Raw genomic sequence first — 16,116 nt, forward strand, 5'->3', positions numbered from 1 at the left:
TTCTTTTTGTGAGAAAAGAAGGAATCAATTTATGTCACTGTCATGAAGAAAGTCAATCATGATATACTCACTCACTCACTCTCTCCCATAGCTTGATATACATGTACACAGAAATGCCAAAATTGGTTTTGCTTTTTGCATGGTACAGCTCAGAAGTCATCTTTAATTTAAAAATATGTATAGTCTACATCTGCTTCAGATCTGCTTTCATGATGAAATGGCAAGTGATGCAAATGTGAGCTTCCAGAGTTGTTGTAAGTTGTAGTAGGGACATGCATTTTTGTTTGTTTTCAACTTAAAGCTTAGTAGTACCATCATCTACAAATGTAGTGTAGTACGTCATTGTGATTTCCGTCTGATTTTGCAAAGCATGCACAATATTTTTCATAATAATAGAGAGAGAGGTGTGCATGCAACAAAACAAAACGTATAGATTCAAAGGTTTGAATAATTTCATCAATTATTATATTTAAATGCGTTTGCATGATTAATATTTCATAATTTTATATCTTAATGCATGTAAAATGTCATTGTAACCCCAAAATCCCTGGACAGACCCTTCAGCAAATAAATGGGCATGTCAGAATTAAGCCATGTTTATGTTGGAATCAATCCTTGTTATTTCTATTTCTTCATTTGGAATGTAAACAAACTGGGGACATGTCACTGAACATTGTATACATGACTGGGTTACAAATACACAACTGGCGCCATGCCAAATATGTAAAATGTAATTTATATACATTGCATTATGTGTGCATTGATCCACAGTTCTTTTGTGAGCCTTCAAATGAATAATCCAAGCAGCATAGCTCAGATAAATCAATAAGACTCACAGTATGGTAATCCGATGAAATGTTTGTTTTTATCGACTACATCTTATTACACCCCTTTACACTAGAGTCTACAACCACTGAGCAACCAAAGTTTTGATAGATCGCTCAACAAATGTCATAGATAAAGAATACATTTTTGTTCATGTTTGGTGTGTTTTGTTGTCTTTTAAATCATTCTTTTACATGTCGCATCATGCCTCATACATGTATTCTGACAATTTAATCAAGAGTTACACAAATCCAACTTTCGTTGCTCAACGATCGCTGTCTAGTGGAAAAGGGCCTTAAAAAAAAGCTGCCTGTATAGTCTGTGGTACATTTGGGTGATGGATGTGTTTAATAATGATAGCCCATAGGTGGATTAGATTGGTACCTCATTTCGTATGCAAGTCCGATGCTGTTTCTGTCATCAACATGAGAGACGAAACACGATCATCAACACTAATTAACCTTCATTCACCTCTAGCATTCATCAGTATTTCAGTTGTCAATATTCTGTAAAGTCATTTATTTTCACGGAGATTTAAGTTCGTAATAACAGTTAAAGAAAGGTTTTTGCAGTGTTTTATGTTTGTCAATACAACGCTGTAGAACAAAAACACATATCCGCAATGGAGAGGGACTGCAAAAGCTATAAACTTAAAATCGCTGTGGATATTTAAAGATTTACAGTATTATAATATATGTCCAACACGCACAGGAATTGCTCCCGTTCTGGAGACGAAATTATAAATCTTTACAACAGATCATATACATTGTATCTCTTTGCAACTGATGTATTGTATAGTGTATGAAACGTGGCATGATTTTTAAACTCTTGGAAATTTTTCATTAACACTTTCAATTAGACAACATTTCACCGACATTCTATAAGCTAGGTGATATACATTGTATTATTTTGGTCCTTGAAGCATAATTTCACATTTAAAAACATAGCCCTAATAGCATGTTACATTTTCCTGCTGCTGGCGTTTTGAATAATTCATGACCGTTAGTCGCGGGCATGGATAATCAATGGCAATGCCATAAGGCTTAGCGAAGATGAAAGGTTGGCCAATGGTGACTGGGGAGATATCCATAATGGGTCCCCTCCCGGGAGACTATTCGCTGAATGGATGCTCAGGAAAGAGCGTGACGTTTTTTGGGCTCAATTATAGCCGGAGTGAAAAGAAACCTGCTAGATTTGCTGTAAAATGAGTAAAGATATGTTACTGTACAATGTATTACAGTAGCAGCTGAAATTGACCCAAATTTTGAGGCAAAATTAAATTACAACACTATGACAATGAAATTTAATGGTAATAAAATTTTACGTAGGTATAGCCGCTGTTTTGATTATGGATCACTCAATCATTGACCATTATTTATTCACCATATTGATATGCAGACAGGCTTGCGTCAGGTTTGCATAATGATGATTTTTTTTACCCCCACCAAATCTGTCAGCTCGGAGCATGTGTCAATAGGTAAAAAGGTCAGGCCACGTGAAATAGACGGTTGACTGTGTCCCAGTTTCGTGTATACAATCTCCGTTCCACAAGTCCTAATCAGTTTTCACCACTCTGCGTCAATTGTAGTACCATTTCAGTGCCACATCCTGGGTACAAATTGCCAACCGCAAATTAGACCAGTCGTAGTGTACGCGTTCGGACAAGAGAGCAGCAGCACATATTCTTTGGCACGATATTGTGCGGGGTTTTCCTACTGCATGGAACCATGTTATGGAGGCCCAATTTCTCCCTGGCGGGCATGCACCTGCGTCTAGCAGCCAAGGGGCTTCTCCGTAAACTGCATAAGCAAGTCATCTATGGTTAGTACTGGATAAGTTCTGATGATTGATAAAAATCGGTCCTTTGACATTGCGTTTTATAATCATTTGTTTGTATCACTTAGTCTTGACATAGGGTCTAATAAGTCGTGAATAATTTTCTTGATTTTTGAAAGGTCATGGCAGTTTAGTTGAATGTTTGACTTTGCATACCTCAAGCAATGTATTGTAATTAGTTGTCCATGGTTGTAACAGCATATTTTATTGATAAATGCATGTTGTGCATAGTTATTATGGTAAAATTGTGTCCAAATATTGTGTTTTTGTATATAAAATGGGCTGCATAGTTACAAATATCACAAACGTGTATGTATAAGTGTTGACAGGGATCGATGTCTGTATCATGACTTAAATAGCTTAAAGAAGGTCTGATTTGATTTTGGAGAGTGCAAATATTTCACAATCTAATTTGCAAACTGCCATAGTACTGGTATTCACCAAGGTCACTCAGTAGTAGAATGTAGTTCAGTCCCCTGTGCAAATGCACACTGAAATTTACTGACCCATACAGTCAGTTAACGTGTTGTTAGGTAGATTATTTGAACATTTTCCTTTGTTCTCTTGAGTCAAAACAACACTATTATGTTCTGTTCCTTAGCATACAGTCTTGTGCAAAATATCATAGTCAACTGTGTGGTTTACAATGTATCTATAATATACTGATAATGCTATATTTTTCTGTTTTGTGAGGTTCCTAAGCTCTTATAAACAGATGGCCAGAAGTTTGAACAATAGCAGCGGCTTATCAGCTTTTACAGATGTGACCGTATCTAACTGATTTTTGTACCCCATCATTTGGCTGTACCACTTACATGCTGACCAGCTTTCTGTTGTGCCACTACATTAAGTTGAACCCAGTGGGTAGACCAATATCTTTATCTGCAGTATTTCACTTATGAAGGTACAAATCAGTATGACCTACTTCTGCTATTACATGTAGGCTAGGAATTTTTCACGGGGCTAGGAATACTCTTTTCTATTTCTATGTTCTGCAATATTAATTTTGATTCATAATACTGAGCTTGTAGTCTTTTGGTTTGTGTGTTTGTATTTCTTTTTGCAATTTGAGAAAAAAATCAGGTTGTTTGTATTTCTTTCTGCAATAATCATTTGAGAAAAAAGGAATTCCTGCAAATTGTAGATTGTTGCATGGTGGTTACTACTGTAAACCTTGAAATGTTTGTGGTAGTTTTATTGTTACAGTGCCTTCTAACCCCAAAATCATAACACCGCAAATGATTATGCGTTTTGTAATTCTACTGTACTACACAATTGTTTCAATGGCAAACTTAAGACACTGCAAAAAACTCTTTACCTCCTAAAATCAAACCACTACAGAAGTAAATTTAATTTACAGTATCATGAGCCCTGTATATTTTTGTAGATAGGCAAGGAAAGTCGAAAATTTTGCAATGTAAGAAGAAATATGAACATGAAAGAAACCAGAATGCCGTATCGAAGATTTATTATGATATTATGATATCTTTATGTAATTGGCTATATTTTTCCCAACCAGAAAGCATGTAATGATATAATGATATATTATGCTGAATATCCATGGAGAGATAACTTTCAGCGGCTCAGACATACTGTCACCAGATGTATACTAGGGGGAATCTGGGGAATTTCACATGACATACCATTAGTATGACACACACGTAGTACAGCATGTACTGTAATAAGGTGTCTGTCAAAGGTCTGGGGGTGGCACAACGGGAGTAGGACATTCTCAAGGGTACGGACTTATTATTAGCTACATGACTAAATGTATTACACAGTTGTGAAAAGTTGTTATGTTTCGCCAACGAAACATATTGTTTTTGTCAGGTTTCTTCTTCTTCTTCTTCTCCTTCTTCTTCTCCTTCTTCTTCTTCTCCTGTCAAATCTTCAAATCGCTTCTTCTCGGTCGTCCGTCGACCAAATTAGCTGAAATTTGGTATGGAGGTAGAGTTTGTGTATACCCCTAGACCCTTTTAAAATTTTTTTCATATAAGTTTTTAAAATGATTTTATCGAGGTTTTTTGGTCATTTTCCGACAAAAGTCGCACATTATGGCCTCCAGTGCCGTGGTGTTCAAACCTAAGGACCTGAAATTTGGTTTAGTTGTGCATTGGATATTTACCCAAAGGACCCCATAATTTCTTTTGGTATACACTACTTCAAAATGATTTATTTTGCAATTTTTTGATGGAATTTTTGGTTATTTTCTCACAACTAGGTCATCTTGTAACATAAGCCCTCCTACTGTCTGGGAGTTAAAACCAAGCAGATGTCAGGGGGTACCTCTACTATAAAAATGGTATTACAGAAAGTTATATGTACCTTATGTTACATGGTACGGATGTTATATTTGAGATGTAGGTACCTATAGGACAGGTGAATACACCTGACAATTAATTATGATAATGAGGACCAAATTTGCATAATGTATGCATAAAGTTGTATGTCCCTTACCGTAAAAGCTGCGGATGTCATCTTTGAGATGTAGGTACCTTTAGGAAAGGCGAACACACCTGGCCATAAATTATGCTAATGAGGACCTCATTTGCATGATTTATGCGTAAACTTGTAATTCCCTTACCGGAAAAGCTGCAGATGTCAGATTTGAGATGTACGTACCGTTAGCAAAGGTGATCACACCTGGCCATGAATTATGCTAATGAGGACCTCATTTGCATAATTCATGCATAAACTTGTATTTCCCTTACCGTGAAAGCTGCGGATGTCATCTTTAAGATGTAGGTACCATTAGGAAAGGTGAATGCACCTGGCCAAAAATTATGCTAATGAGGACCTCCTTTGCATAATTCATGCAGAAACTTGTATTTCCCTTACCGTACAAGCTGCAGATGTCATATTTGAGATGTAGGTAGCTTTAGGAAAGGTGCACACGCCTGGCCATGACATATGCTAATGAGGACCTCACTTGCATAATTTATGCATGATGTTGTATTCTCCTTACTGTAAAAGCTGCGGATGTCATCTTGAACATGTAGGTACATGTAGGAAAGGTGAAAGCACCTGGACATAACTTATGCTCATGAGGACCTCATTTGCATAAATTATGCAGAAACTTGGATTTGCCCAGGAGTTATTTTGGGACAGCCCACTTCTTGCATGAGGAGTATGGGCGAAACATCCTGAATTTGCTCTTAAAGCAAATGACGGCCAGTCTAGTTCAATGTATCTTCGCATTAAATTTTAAAGGCATGAACATTCATAGAAAATTCTCGCTGATTACAGTGTATTCAAAAATTTTCTCAGTAAAAGAGATTGGCAACGACTTCTGTGACTCAACTGAAATCTTTAAGCATCCTTTGCTCTGCTATTTGCTTGACATTATCAACTATTATGTATCAACCAAATTAATAGCATCATGCCTGCAGCTTGTCTTAGGCATTGGGTTGAATTGTAATATTAAAGAGTTTTCCATGCAAGTCAGTCAGTGCATTCAGTTTTGTGACGCACAAATCCATTTTTACTCTCAATGTTATATGTGATATATAATTCATTTTATTTTTCTATGTAAAAGCTATGGATACTAATAACTACTTAAAGTTTTGTCACAGGCAATATATAATGCAAGTTTACCAGTGAGATTGTAAATGTATGATAGTAGATATTGATACTCATAACAATGATTACAGAACAGCAAATGCAATTTACCAGGTTGGTTATAAATTACCTCACCGTGAATGACATACTACAGGAAGAGTAATTGACCAATCTTTTACTTTAAACACCATACATGTAAATCTCTGTACCATTAAATGTATGGTGAATAATTCATTCCAAATTTTCAGCATGTCCACATAAATATTGATTCTTTAGAATTCAAAGTAAATTTGGAGGTAATGAATAGGATATTATCAATGATGCAAAAAAAATATGTTGCTAATTTCTTTGTTGCTAATTTCTTTGTTGCTAATTTCTTTGTTGCTAATTTCTTTGTTGCTAATTTCTTAATGTTGCTTATTTCCCCTTTAACAGTAAAACTGGTACAGATGCAAGTGCCAAAAATCTTAGATACATGTAGGAGCTTTAAATCATGTCAGGGATTGAGCACTTCTGATTGGCTGAAATTTGATTTCATTAATACAAGTGGCAATGTTATGAAGGGGGATACAACACAAACTGCCTTTGCCAAAGATCTTACAGACAAACATCCTGATGTTTAATATGTAGTATCTTGCATTTCATAGTCAGAGCCAGACCACTTCTGATTGGCTGAAATTTGACTTGATTAATGCAAGTGACCTGAGCACTTCTGATTGGCTGAAATTTGACTTGATTAATGCAAATGTTGCGCAGGGGGAAGATGTCACACCCCACAGAGGAATAAATTATCCCACACCTGTGTTTTGAAGATAGGCTCTGTCTAGCATGACCAGAATAAATGAACCAGGTAATTAAAAGTCTAGAATAGAAAATACTGTCTATTATGAACACTCAACTACACCGCTGAATTAATTAACTTAAGCTAGTGACAAAACGTGACTAGCATTTACCTACAGTGTATTATGATCATACGATGTGAATGCATCTGTTTTGAAGAATGTTGAATTCCGTATCCAATTGTATTAGATAAACAGTACAGATGGGTAGAATTGGAAATCAATGATTATGGGTTTTCAATAAATCATTTTGTTGCATAGGTCACTCAGTAGTTTGGAAATAAATCATGGAAAAATGTGTTTTTTTAATAATTTTTTGCATCTGAACTTTGAAGTTAGAATGTACTGTAAAAGGGGAAATTTTTGTGGAGAAATGTAATTTCGCAGTGGGGAGAAAATGGAGTGTTCGCGGTGGTTTGAAATTTGTGGTTGAAACTGCTATGCAGGATTTTACTATCTGAAGAAATGTTTGCAGTGGTTTTTAGTTCTCTGTGAATAGGTCATAGCGAAAACTACAAACATAAAACCTACGAACATAAGACTACTCCGAACATTTCCCATTTAATAGTAAAACCCTATGCGAACACTCCATTTTCTCCCTACCACGAAATTAAATACCCATAAACATTTCCCCATTTATAGTACATCTTAAAATATAGATTGAGGTAAGAAATTAAAAGCAAAAAATATCAATTTATGTATATGATAATTTTTCCCCATAAGTTCCTCTAAAAGCAATCAATGTAGGAGCAATTGTCTGGTTGATTAGTACCATGTAACAGGAATTGTCACAAGGGATTTTAGCTTTCTGTGGGGCTTAGAATGTCATCCTGGCCCTGATAACCTGATTACACACACATAAAGCTATCCATCAGAATTCCGATCCGTGCTTAGAGGATTTATAGCTGTCTAAATTCAAATCTTTATCTAAATGAGCAGGAAAAGCAGAATTAGCGAAATCCTTAGTTGTTTGAAGCTGGACGATTTATGTTTGGTCGAGTGAAATGAGCTGTGTGAAGTTTAATTTTCTAGACTGGTGAATAGTGATATGGATCAATAATATGATAGTGATCCACCATCTTGGTGTAACTTATTGGTGTTGCAAAGTAGAAACTTTTAGCATATTCTACATGCATTTGTTATACCCCCGGTATGAGCTACACATATAAGGCATTGGTATAGAATTAAAACCTATGTGTACATAGTAGTTCTACACCTACACTGTACAATGTAAAACCACTATATATGAATAGATATCCAATAAGCTTTTTTATAATCAAACCTGCCGAAGAAGACCAATATAGTCTGGTCTATGTGGACAGGTGGTCACCATAGACAGGATTTTTAATGCTTGTGTCAATGGGAAAAAAAATCTAAGGGACCACCAAAAAGTAGTCACATTGGCTTAATATGTAGAGGTGGTCACTTGTACATGTTTGACTGTAATTCAAGACTATCATTCCCAATAGGACTCTTTAAATATTATGATCATCTGTTAGTCTCTCCACATATATGCATCATACAATGTGTGGTTTTGAAAAAAAGTTCATTAAGAGATTTATTGTTATTACTCTACTCTAAATTGTCCAATCATCATTATCAATATCATGTACGTAAACCTTGTTTAAACCAAATCATAATTTGCATGATTGGCTTGGCAAAGGCCAATAGTGTTTTGTTCCACATGGTTGAAAAAGATGGCTCCCATCTCTGGATGGAGTTCCGCCTGGCCCGCTCGCTTTCTTCCTTCATCTGTCAAAGGGCCTTTCAGCAGCCGAAGGAGACAAAATCAATACATCCATTATAGCATTACTGTCCGCATATAGTGAAGCTCATGGGCGGGGGTTTTAAGGCTAGCTGCTGGCGGTGTTGTAAATGATAGGGAAGAACCAGTTTGGTGTGTTTGAGTGCAGACTGAGGTAATAAAAGGACATCCTGCATTGTAGATTTGGTTAAAAAGAAACTTGACTGTATGGCATCTTCAGCTTCATAACAACCATTCTATGAGACTAATGTACAATGTACCTTAGGCCACACCAATTTAATGTCTTGATTAACAGATTTTTTTTTAAATTTTAGCAAAAAAAATCATAAAAACAGAAGGCTGGGGTGAAAATTTGCACCTGACCCTGTTCACACACTGAAACTGTGTGCTCCAAAGTACAGACTTTCCTCTGAGATTCTGTTTTCCTGTTGATTTTGGAATTGAGCAGTTTTCCAAAAAATCCGTTAACCAAGAAATTAAATTGGTGTGGCCTTACAAAAGACTAAGCAGTATGGAATGAGAATGTGCTTTAAATTTAGTTTTAATTGTTGCTGGAATTTGTAACATTCAGGCAGTTTTTAAATATTGTCCCACATGCGCAATTTAGCCATTGTCTCATGTCAATATGTACTTGAATTTGCCACTTTTATTTCAGCTTTATAACAGCAAGGTGCATGTAAACAGGAAATAAATGCTAATAAACAAGAGTCCACAAAACGAATTACATGAAGTAAACAGTAACAGCAAGTAATAAGTTGTTGCTAACAAACATTTAAATTCAATACATTGAGAGAAATCTGGTTATAGAATATGATAGGCTTGTTACAAAGAGAAAATGGTATAATGAAAGTTGATATGATTGTGAAAATGATGTAACTTAGTATTACTGAAAATCATAGTGACTGTCACAAAATGTAATACTAGTACTGTATGCATAATATATGTAGCTACTGTTAAATCAAAACATTTTTATTCTTTTATGAACTTAAAAATCAATTCTTTTATGTTGTTTACTATCTATGGAAAACATTTCCTATTTGAAAACAGTACAGCTGTAGAGAGTTCTTTCTGTGTGATGATACTCTAAATTCATTTACTGTTACAGTGGTTTTATTTTGTGGCATTCTCAAGGTTTTCGTGTTTTTTTTTTCAAAATTTACAGTTTAAACAATTCTGTAGTTCGGTGTGCAGTGTCAGGAATTTGCGGTAGAGAGGTCACATGAAAAACAGGAAGATACAACTACATGTACTGCGAATATTTCAACATTTACAGTAACACATGGCTCAATACAGGCATTCTGCTTACGTGAACATTCCAGAATGCTTCACATAATTAACATTTAAGCCTCATTGCCATTATAATGGGAACCTACCACGAAATTGCAATTTGTCCCAAGGAAACGCCCTTGTCTTGCAAGGGACAATTTTCCACTTGGAGTGATAAGTACCTCAGACCCTTGGTCTTGCATAAAATTGGACACGGAAGATAGCCGTGTCGGAACAAATACTGTGTGTAGGTGGGGAGGCAAGACAAGTACATCTGTGTACTACCATATGTAGGGATAGCTGTTCAGCGTTTCCCACCCACAAGTGTTGTTGTTGCGCAAAGTAAGCGGCTTCATTCCTGGACATGTCCATTCCTGCAAGCTAGAGCAGTCTTGAGTTAAACTCTCTCAGATGAAGCATTTAACGCCGTAAAATTAAGGTATCTTCTTCCCCGTGTACGGTTTTCGCTAGCTTTTCTTCGTACTAGCGTATGATTGGAGGAGCATGTTTGTAGCTTGGGATTTTATCCCGATATGTTTAATCGTGTGGGTTTTCCTGATGGTGTTTTGTGCTTTGTTAACAGAGACCAGAGGAAGTAGAATCAAAGGGCCGGTGTCCCCGCCTCCTACCAAAGCCAGCCAGCCGGACTTGGTCGCTTCCAACAGCGTCACTCCCAGTAAGAGCTCGAAGGAGATCGCCAGATTAGAGGCGCTTTGTGAGGCACGGACTAAGGAGCTAAACATCACCAAGATGCAGCTGAAGGAAGGGATGACGGGCTTCGACGCCATGGCCGTCCTGGTCAAGTATCTAACAGAGGAGGTGAGTTAAGATTAGCGCAAAAATAACATCCGTAGAATCTTTGTTGTACCATTAGAAAAACAAAAAGGTGTATGCCTTTTTGCTTCTTGTCCCTATAATTGTAAAGTCTTGTTGACTTTGACTTTATTTTGGTCCACATAAGCAATAGTTTTGTTGAATGTCTTTTTTTTAAAACATATTGCATTTAATGACTTTGGGTGCATATTAGATACAGATTCCTGCATATTTATATTTTTACCTTTGCCAAAAAGATGTTTTCAGTTGGTTGGTTAGATGTGTTTGTGGATAGCATAACTTGAGACCCTGTGGATGGATGTTTATGATACTTGGTAGGTGTCTGCAAAATGAAGGGCAAGTTTGATTGTGGACCACCTGGTAGCTTCCTGTGGTGCTGCAGCAGAACTTCTGTTTTTTTTATATCTACTAAATCATTGTCTTTCTGGTCACACAGATGGATGCTTTCTCCCACCCAACTTTGCTGACTCAGATTCAAAGACTGGAGGAAGAGCTTCACCATGCCAGAAGTGAAAGGGGTATGAATTTTTCAAAGGCTTTTATTTCATGAATATCAATCATAATATACAAGGATTTATGATATCTCTTAACAGAAATATTTTGAAATATGTAGCCCAAGTCATGTTTCAAATTGTCTTCTTTCTCAAGAGGAAGCATGATAAACGGTGTTTCAAATTTGTAAGCGGCTCACTTTATCAAAGAAGCAGATAAATGTCATCAGTTAAAGCTGACTACCCTTTTACATTTGGCAACTTTTTGTAAAATGTCATTTGATTTGCTTAACCAAGTATAGTCGACATATTGGGGAGCGCTAGTCAAGCTTAAATACCATGCCATGTCTTTTTTTTTCACTCGAACACGTCAATGCAAATGTGGTTAATTTTTAGCCCGGATGCCGTCCTAATGAGGTTTTCATTTGATTCCCCCAGCTGTCAATCAGAGAAGACATAAGCCAATCCAGGCTAATTACCATAATTTCATTAACCCTTTCAGTTGAGCTGGTGCCAGCTATTGGTTTTGTCCCTGGTGCTGAAACTAATGCTGAAACTAGTGTTGTTAGATATGTTGCCACTATATTATATAGATGCGCCAAAATTACTCAAGCAACTGGATAAGATTTTGAAAATAACCTTGAATTTTGTCTAACCTTCATCAACATTTTCCACTGCCTTCAAAAAAGAAGTCAAACCCAACCATAGTCAACCTTAGTTAACATAGAAATTTCACAGTAGACTAGATAACTATGTCGATTCCCATGAATATCCATGTATTTGTTTGTCTGCAATTAGCCTTCGGGCATGAACTTGCAATAAAGTTATTATATAGATGGTTTGTGCCAAAGTTCACAGTGCAAATAACTACTGGTAATTTACATATTAATGGTACCTTATGGGACTAACAGCCATGCAATAAACATAGCTGATATGTTATGCTGAATGTTGGTTATAATGGCTATATAGATATCATAGATTTATCATCCCAAGAAATACATCCCAAATGCTCTTTGATATGTGACTATAAAAATTGCATTGTTTAAAAGATACAGGATGAGAATTGAATGGTGTGATGATCAACTTTTTTTTTCATTTAGGAGTTGGAATGGTCAAAACACAATCAACTGTGTAGAAAAAAAATGCTCTTCAATTGGCTTTCCAACAACAAAAAACAAATATTGTTTTTGATCTTGCAGATGCCCAAAAGCTGGATCTGGAGAGACTGCAGAATGACATCCACAATGCCATTGCCTCCCACAAAGACCACATCAACAAACTCAAGGTAAGGCTGGAAGAGCCCTCTAGCATGTCAAGTATAAAGTACATTTTTCCAGCAACTTTCCATAAGTGTTAATGGAGGTTGATATACATGTTTATGGACAATTTATATTCCAGGAAAATAAATCAAAAGTAAAGAATTTAACATAAACACATGTTAGACTTTCAAAATTGAAAGGATATATCACAATGCTATCAATGCAGATAGAACAGTAAGGTTGTATTTCCAGGTTTTTCTTTTACCCTTAAAGTAAATCCAAGCAATATTAGGGCCCGGAAATTGTATTTTGAAAGTCAATTTATTTAGCCGTTTCTATACATGATTACTTCATACAACACTATGATATCACAATTTATAGCGACAAACATGATGCAAAGAATATGACGGTGGTGTGATGTGAGAACTCACAGAAAATCGTTGAAGGGTTTTTTGTTGGCTCGCGAAACTAAGGGGATCATTTTACGCTCATTTTTGCGCGGTTTTAAAATGCTAAAAAATGCTCAAGTTGTTATGCAAATGTCCTAACTAGTGTTAGTTAATGTCACTACCATAAAGATTTCAGGATTGTTTTATTTCCATTTTTTGTCCCTAATATTGCTTTGGTTGCCTTAATCGTCTAGCCTTGAATCTTGATCTGTATGTTCTTTCCACCATTGTAGGATGACCATGCTGCTGAACTGAAACTCCAGGAGGATGAGTTCCAGATAGTCCGCCAGGCAGAGATGGGCAAGCTGGCCACCCAGCACCGTATGGAGGTGGAGATTCTGGCGGATGGACACAAGCACCAGGTGAGGGGAACAGGCTTTAGCAAGTATTTATAGACAGGGTGTCCAAACATAAGACTTCCCCAATTGGCTCTATGGATTAGCAAGTACCTGGTAGCTTTGCAATTGTCAATCAATTTTTGTACTGTCCCAGTGTCTGGTATGAGGGGAAAACAAGTCACTGTGTGTGTGTGTAACACAATGTCATGTACATAATATGTAATTCCCAGGGAAACAGTTAGCTAATAGCCCAGAGGTGAAACTGTGGTGTACAGACCTAAGGCCTATACTAGGGAAAATGTTGTTCTAGAAAATGTTGTTTGACCAACCCTAGAAGAACCTGCCAATACTAGCCTTTTTTATGAATCAACTGTTGACAAAGGACATAACATTTTCAATCTGAGTGATGAAAACATTGTTCTCCTCATTTCTGTTGCAATTGAAAATCATTCTAACAATGTGATGTTGAAAATACCAGTGTCCTGATGCATTTCAGTTTTACATTGTTCAACAGTATTTCCTGGCTCACTTCAGTGAAAATCTATTTTAGAAAAATTAAAAAAAGTCCAAACCTACTGACCCTTATTTCGGAATCGCAAACACACATTTATTTTCCTACGCCTTGATAACAAATGATATGTACAGACCTACATGTAGATGACAAATGACACCTTATAAAGTATGTACCTCTTGGAAGGATATTGATGCTGTGACCAAAATGTCAACCTTTAAGAATACATTCATCTTACCCAAGATACTAATAAGATAAGGTTTCTGGCCCAGCCCATTTGTTGTGAGCTAGCGGTCATCCGTACTGACCCTATCTGTGCGTTATCTATTCCACACCCTACCACATTTCCTCTGAAGTGCAAGTAACTGATTTGGTCTGTCAAAAAGGAGGTGACTTTCCAATTTGCATTATATTTTCAGGGTCAGCAGTTACGTTTTCAAAGCAGTAAATCAGAAAGAAAGAAAGTTTGAGTTGGCAAGACTCCTATCCATTGCCAAAGGGTCTGCAAGAAATTTTGCTGGAATCTTTTCCTTTGAATCCAGAGCTGGCCCCAGGACCCATCCTTCTGTCATAACGGAATTTGTTTTTGTGTTGGGAAGGACTGCGTTCGTCCCCAAATCTGAACTTCACGACATGAGATTGATGAAAATGTATCTTCGTAAGCTTAGAATTAATGATGAAATTAATGATGGAAATTTAAAACATGGGCTCCCAAACAACGAGTGGGATGGAAAAAATTTAAAGTTGGAGACAGCCATGGTTGAAACCTCACTGCTGGGCTTGGTGCTGCTGTCTATCAATTTTGGTTGTTGAGTGGGTTATGAAAAAAATGGTTGGTTAGCCGATGATATCAAGTATTAACTATGTAAAACTGGACAGGATTGTTAAATGTGGCTTATGACTGGTGGTGGTTGGCTTCGCAAGATGGTTGGCTGTATTACCTCACCACCAAATGTTTGTGAAATAGATATCAAAATACAGGGCTTCTCCATTGAATCATACATTCTCTCATATTAGGCTTTTCTTTTGAATTCTCAGCTATTGTGGCACTACCTCTTTATCAGGTTATGAATATGTGGATTATTGCCAGCCCAAAAATTAGATTGAATAAACCTAATTTACAGAAGAGAGCTTATGTATGTAATCAAATTTCTTGCCGTCAACATAGAAAATACTCCCCGGTAAATTCAACAATGACAGATGGCTGAAAATGAAAACATCTATTAGCTAGCTCAAACATTTTGAATATAATAAACTGGGGATAAATTGAGATAAGAAGCAGCCAAAAGACTTATTGGACACAAAGTCGTGACTATATTACTTTCTACTGAAGATCTATTCTAGCTACTGTTACTTCATGTTTTCTGACTGAAATTGATGATTGACTGACCACTCAATTTTATGGCTTCAACCTTGCACCAGTACTCCATTGTCACAGGGCTTGAAATGCTGGGTGTATGTGCATTTTTGTGCACCCAAAATTGGAACTGTGCACGTTTGACCAGTGCACCAAGATATTTGTGTAGGGCTACATTGGGTAAAGGTACTATTATTGTACACTAGTATACAGCATATTCTTGACGTTTAAGTGTCAGAAAAAATAAAGAAAATCTTTGTTGTATTACTTGTTCAATATTGTTGCTATAGAATTTCAGATTCCTGCTATTAAGAGAGGCAGTAAGATTTGCAATTAGGTTTTGTTGACTACTATATTTAATGTTGTGCACCCAATTTTTTTTTCTGTGCACCTCAATTCTTGGGTTAGCACCACCAGTACAGCTATTCCCAAAAATTGATTTCAAGTCCTGTTATATCACTTCACCCTGTCCTTAAATTACTCTTTCAGAAATCTGTAGGAAAGAGTGCATAAATCCATTCAGTGGAGTAACCGGTAAATTCTCCTGGACAAGGATTACTGATATTGATATTTAAGGGAGGCACCGTTTTAATCTTTCCACAGCCCCAAATATCCTCTTCCCGGAATGGCCTGGAGCGAGTAATATTCCTCCGATTGCACAGTCGGAGTGGTTACAGCAGTATATAGGAATTCATTTGTGTGAGGGTGGATGAAAAATGATGCTGTGCGGATGCTAAGAAATGGACCTTCCAGGAGGCTGTGTTATGCTTGGGTGGATTACCAATATC

The 16,116-nt window shown here is 36.7% G+C and overlaps 1 protein-coding gene across 7 annotated transcripts in view; it reads left to right on the top strand.

Annotated features, from left to right (window-relative positions):
• Nucleotides 1–16,116, top strand: part of LOC136436368 (platelet binding protein GspB-like) — an 81,229-nt gene that overhangs the window by 50,536 nt on the left and 14,577 nt on the right. For all 7 annotated transcript variants that reach the window (XM_066430285.1, XM_066430290.1, XM_066430284.1 and 4 more), the window contains 4 exons: nt 10,673–10,908; nt 11,360–11,441; nt 12,614–12,699; nt 13,356–13,484. In XM_066430285.1, coding sequence (XP_066286382.1) covers nt 10,673–10,908; nt 11,360–11,441; nt 12,614–12,699; nt 13,356–13,484 — 533 coding nt within the window. The remainder of the gene's footprint in view (nt 1–10,672; nt 10,909–11,359; nt 11,442–12,613; nt 12,700–13,355; nt 13,485–16,116) is intronic.

Source organism: Branchiostoma lanceolatum, chromosome 6 (genome assembly GCF_035083965.1).
Source record: "Branchiostoma lanceolatum isolate klBraLanc5 chromosome 6, klBraLanc5.hap2, whole genome shotgun sequence".
NCBI lineage: Eukaryota > Metazoa > Chordata > Leptocardii > Amphioxiformes > Branchiostomatidae > Branchiostoma > Branchiostoma lanceolatum.